General features: G+C 44.4%; 1 protein-coding gene across 1 annotated transcript; it reads left to right on the top strand.

Moving 5' to 3' along the window:
• Positions 1–867: 867 nt before the first annotated feature.
• On the top strand, positions 868–2,585 carry LOC104527871 (homeobox protein PKNOX2-like; the record flags this gene model as incomplete). Its single annotated transcript, XM_010171699.2, has 2 exons — positions 868–1,046; positions 2,199–2,585. Coding segments are annotated over 2 exons (427 nt in total), but the record flags the coding sequence as incomplete, so codon positions are not given.
• Positions 2,586–5,413: the final 2,828 nt, after the last annotated feature.

The following is a 5,413-nucleotide window of genomic DNA, read 5'->3' on the forward strand; positions in this document are numbered from 1 at the left end:
TCCCCCAACTCCTCCCCAAGCCTGGAGCGCTCCTGGGGGTTGTTGTGACCCAAGAGCAGGACCCACCACTTGGCCTTGTTGAAACTCATGTAATTGGTCCTGGCCCATGGATCCAGCCTGGCCAGATCCCTCTGCAGAGCCCCCCAACCCTCCAGCAGATCCACACTCCCACCCATGACCCAGCCTGTGCAGGTCCCTCTGCAGAGCCTCCCTACCCTCAAGCAGATCAACACTCCCACCCAGCTTGGTGTCGTCTGCAAACTGACCGAGGGTGCCCTCCATCCCCTCATCCAGATCATTGATGGAGACATTCAAGCAGGACTGACCCCAGTACCAAGCCTGGGGAACACTACTGGTGACCAGCCACCAACTGGGTTTAACTCCATTCCCCACCCCTCTTTGGTCTTGGCTCCCCAGCCAGTTCTTTACCCAGCAAAATAGATGCCCATCCAAGCCATGAGCAGCCAGTTTCTACAGGAGAATGCTGTGGAAAATGGTGTCAAAGTCCAGGCAGAAAATGTCCATAGCCTTTCCTTCATCCACTAAGCAGGTGACCATGTTGTAGAAGGAGATCAGGTTGTTCAAGCAGGACCTGTCCTCATAAACCCACACTGACTGGGTTTGATCATTGGGTTGTCCTACGTGTACTGCATGGTGGCACTCAGGATGATCTGAGAAGCTCCATCAGCTTCCCCAGTATCGAAGTCAAACTGAGGGGCCTGTAGCTTCCTGGATCCTCCTTCCGGTCCTTCTTGTATTGTTGAATTACCAAATATTATTAAAATGTTAAAAATCTCTTTTGTTTTGACTCAAAATTGATGTTCACGACCATTACTGACTCGTACGGTCTCTCTTTTCCCTGGAAAGGTTCATCAATGCCCGACGGCGCATCCTGCAGCCGATGCTCGACGCCAGCAACCCGGACCCAGCCCCTAAAGCCAAGAAAATCAAATCTCAGCACCGACCCACCCAACGGTTCTGGCCCAACTCCATCGCCGCTGGGGTCCTGCAGCAGCAGGGTGGCAATTCGGGGACAAATCCTGATGGTAAGGACAACCCCTGATGGTCCCTGCCCTTCCCGGGTGGGGTGATCACCCATTAAATTATGGCCTTAATTGGCAATTAAGGATTTCTAAAGCTCTTTATCACCCTGTGGGGAAAAACAAGTTGAAGAAGTGGCCCATGCAAGAAGGTCCTTCCAGTTGGCCATCACCAAGGAGCTGGCAATGGGGCACTGCCATCTCCTCAGCAGAGGAACAGACCTCAAGGATCACCCACTATGGGGCTTCACTTGGGATATCTCCTGAGGTGCTGGGGAGGAGGTGGAAGGAGACATGGGGAGAGGAGGGAAGGCAAAGTGAAAAACAGATGAAAAGATGAAGATGAGAAGACAGATGAGACAAGATGGGAAGAGAGAAGATGAAGAGACAATGATGAAAAGAACAGATGATGAAAATGAAGATGAGAAGACAGATGAGGTAAGATGAGAAGAGAGAAGATGGAGAGAACAATGATGAAAATGAAGAGGAACAGAGAAGATGAAGATGAGATGAGAAGACAGATGAGACAAGATGGGAAGAAAGATGAAGAGAAGATGATGTAGAGAACAGATGATGAAAATGAAGAGTAGAAAAGATGAAGATAAGATGAGAAGACATAAGATGGGAAGAGAGAAGATGATGATAAAATGAATAGATGATGAAAATGAAGAGGAGTAGAGAAGATGAAGACAAGATGAGAAGAGGGAAGATGGAGAGAACAGATGATGGAAATGAAGAGGAACAGAGAAGATGAAGATGAGATGAAAAGACAGATGAGACAAGACAGGAAAAGAAGAGAAGATGATGAAGATGAGTAGAGAAGAGGAAGGTGAAGAGAGCAAAGCATGGACCAGACAAGATGAGAAGAGAGAAGATGAAGGGAAGGTGGAAATTAAGAGAAGATGAAGGAAAGATCTCCCCAACCAATTTGTGCATCTGCTTGCTCTAAAATGAAGGTTTATTGTTATTCAACGAAGACAGAGTAGTTACAAAAATGAAAGGTTGGACCTTGGGGTTGGGGCAGGTTGGACACCCTCCAGGGTGCTCTGTCTTGGTACAACTTTTTTGCTGGGGTTATTCTTGGGTTTTGCACTTTTTGGTCCTTTTTATATTAGGAGAAGAACTTATTTATATATATTTTTTTTTTTTAAATTTCAGGCTCACTCAGCATGGACAACCTGCAGCCCCTGTCATCAGCCACGGCCACCATGGCCATGCAACAGGCCATGCTGGCGGCCCACGACGACTCCCTCGATGGCACTGAGGAAGAGGAGGAAGATGAGGAAGATGAGGACGAGATGGAGGAGGAGGAAGAAGAGGAGGAAGAGCTGGAGGAAGAGCCTGGTGGCCTCCCAGTGGCGCCCGGTGCCGACCTCGGCTTGGACCACAGTGACTCACTAGAATAGCTCCTCTTGCGCCCTCCTCAAATCACTGACAGCACCGGAAACAAAATTTCCCCCTAAAATGCCAAAAAAATCGGCAAGAACAAACAAAATTGATGATAAAAAAAGGAAATTTGAGACGCTGGCGGATGTCCCGGCTGCCCACAGGAGCGCGGGGACCACCACGTCGGCGCATGGACGTGAAGGACACGTGTTTACAAGGCACATATTGTGGCCAGATTAATTTTTTTTTCAGGTTTTCTTCTTATTTTTTCCCTTTTTCCTTTCATTTTTTGGTAAAAAAAAAAAGAAAAAGAAAAAGGATTTTTTTTAGGGGAAACTCTTTTCCCCAGATGACGCTCGGACGCTGTTGGGCACCAGCGGGTTTTCACCATGGGCCACCACCGCGTCCATCACTTGGATTTCTTGGTGCAAAAAGCAAAAAAACCCAAAACTCAACAAACCCCAACCAACCAACCCCAAGACTGATGCTTTTTTGGGTTTTTTTCCCCCCAAAAAGATGATTCACAGGCAGAAATATCAGCACGTGGGAGAAAAAAAAAACAATCAACGAGTGGAAATTCTGCTTCAGGTCGCATCTGAGGAGGGTTTCGTGCTCTTGACCCACCAGATTGCCCAAATCACCCGGTTTTGGCCCCAATTCTGTGGATCTTTGGTGACTCTGGATGCAATTTCTGGAAAAAAGGGAGGAAATTCCCCCAAATCCTTTTAATTTATGTGCTAAAACCCCATCAAATCTGGAAAAAAACCCCTCCACCTCATCCTCATCCTTAAGGGGTGAAACTGGATGTAGAGTTGGGGCAAAAGCTGCCAGGATCGAGACTTTTCCAAGGCACCGAGTTGGGAAAAAATAATTTAAAAAAATCTAGATTTTCACCCAAAATCGAACGGTGACTTGTGTGGGTGGGAGGAAATTCAATATTGTTGTTGGAAAGTTGAATTTCTCCCTGATATTGTCCCCCTGTGCAGGAAAATGGTGATTTTACCCCAAAATGAGCCATGGGGGAGGGCAGCTTTGCAAAAAACCCAGCGTATTTTAGTTTATGTTTTTTTGTTTTTTAGTTTTTTGGGTTTTTTTAATGCAAAATTTTAAAAAAGGGTAAATTTCACCTTAAAACGTGGCGCGGGGAAACGGAAAAGCAAAGCCGGGTGGTGTGGGGCAAAAATAATAAAGGAATTTTCCTCCTGTAAATGCAGATTTCTGTAAGAAGGATTATTTTTTATTATTATTTTTCAGCTTTTTGTCTTTTTTTTTGTTTGTTTTTAAAGAATCCTCCAAAAATGAATGAATATCCCCCAAAATAGGCAAAAAAAACCCCTTTAAAATTGATGAAATCAGCCTCAAAAATGGGTGAACTGACCGAAATCTGCAATTGATTTATAATTCCAGAAGTGTTGTTCCCCCCCCAAAAAAGTGATGTTCCTCCCACCAAAAAAATGAGCTTTTAACCCAAAATGAATGATGCTCCCCTCAAAATGAGTGATGCTCCCCCAAAATGAGTGATGCTCCCCCAAAATGTTATACTCACCCCGAAAATAAAGGATGCACAGCTGACAATGAGTGATATTCTCCAAAAATGCTCCCCAAAAAGGAATTACCCAAGAGGGCTAACGCCCCTCAAAAATGAGTGATTCTCCCCCAAAAATGAGTGATTTTCCCTCCAGATTAGTGATTCTCCCCCAAAATGTGTGATGCTTACCCCAAAATGAGTGATATTCTCCAAAAACAACTGATTCTCTTCCAAAATATTTTCTTTTTTCCCCAAAACGAGTGTTGCTCACTTAAAAATTAGTTGTATTTCCAAAAATGACTGTTTCTCTCCCCAAATTATTTATATTCTCCAAAAATGAGTGATTCTCCCCCAAAATGTGTGATGCTTACCCCAAAATTCTTTATATTCTCAAAAAATGAGATTCTTTCCCAAAAATGAGTGATTCTCTCCCAAAATGTGATTTTCTCTCAAAATGAGTGAATCTCCCCCAAAATGTGTGAGATGCTCACAAAATGGCTAATTCCCCCCCCAAACGAGTTCTAGTCTCCAAAATACAGATTCTCCCCCAAAATGTGATTTTCTCTCAAAATGAGTGAATCTCCCCCAAAATGTGTGAGATGCTCACAAAATGGCTAATTCCCCCCCCAAACGAGTTCTAGTCTCCAAAATACAGATTCTCCCCCAAAATATTTGATTTTTGACCCAAAATGAGTGATTTTCCCCTCAAAATGTGTGTTGCTCACCCCAAAATTAGTTATATTTCCAAAAATGAGGGATTTCCCCCCAAAATGAGGGGTTTTCTACCCAAAATGTGTGATTCTCCCCAGAACGTGTGCTACTCACCCCAAAATGGGTGATATTCTCCCAAAATGAGGGATTTTTCCCCAAATTGAGCAAATCTCCCCCAAAATTCATGACTTTCCCCTAAATGCCCCAATTTGCCCCCAAAATAGACTCCACTTTCCAAAAACCGAGCAACGACCCCCAAAAAGAGTGATAACCCCCCCTAAACCTGACTAATTCACCCCCAAATGGAAGCGCACCCCCCTAATTAGCCATCACTAATTAACACTGGTGTTTTTTTGGGTTAAAAAAGGTGATTTTGGCACAATTTGGAGCAGAAAAAAAAGTGAAAAAAATGAGGAAAAACCCCCCCCCCAACCCTCCTAAAAATTGAATTTTCAGGTGAATTTTCACCCTCGGATGGTGGCTGGTTCTGAGCAACCAGCAGCTCATGAGTCAGAAATTTGCATATTTTCTAAAACTGATGAATATTCATGAGTGCAGCAGTTTTTAAAACCCCAGCAGGTGTTTTTTGGGGGTTTTTTTGGCCCCAAAATTGCGTTTTTTTTTAAACCAAAAAGTTGCCGAATGACGTGGTGAGCGGCGCGGGGGTGGGATGAAGATGCCAGAGGCCGGTTGATTAATTAATGAAACGAATTAATTTATTTCCCAGCTGTGCAAAGGGGGGGGTGGG

Source organism: Antrostomus carolinensis, unplaced genomic scaffold, assembly GCF_000700745.2.
Source record: "Antrostomus carolinensis isolate BGI_N321 unplaced genomic scaffold, ASM70074v2 scaffold16027, whole genome shotgun sequence".
In the NCBI taxonomy this organism is placed as follows: domain Eukaryota; kingdom Metazoa; phylum Chordata; class Aves; order Caprimulgiformes; family Caprimulgidae; genus Antrostomus; species Antrostomus carolinensis.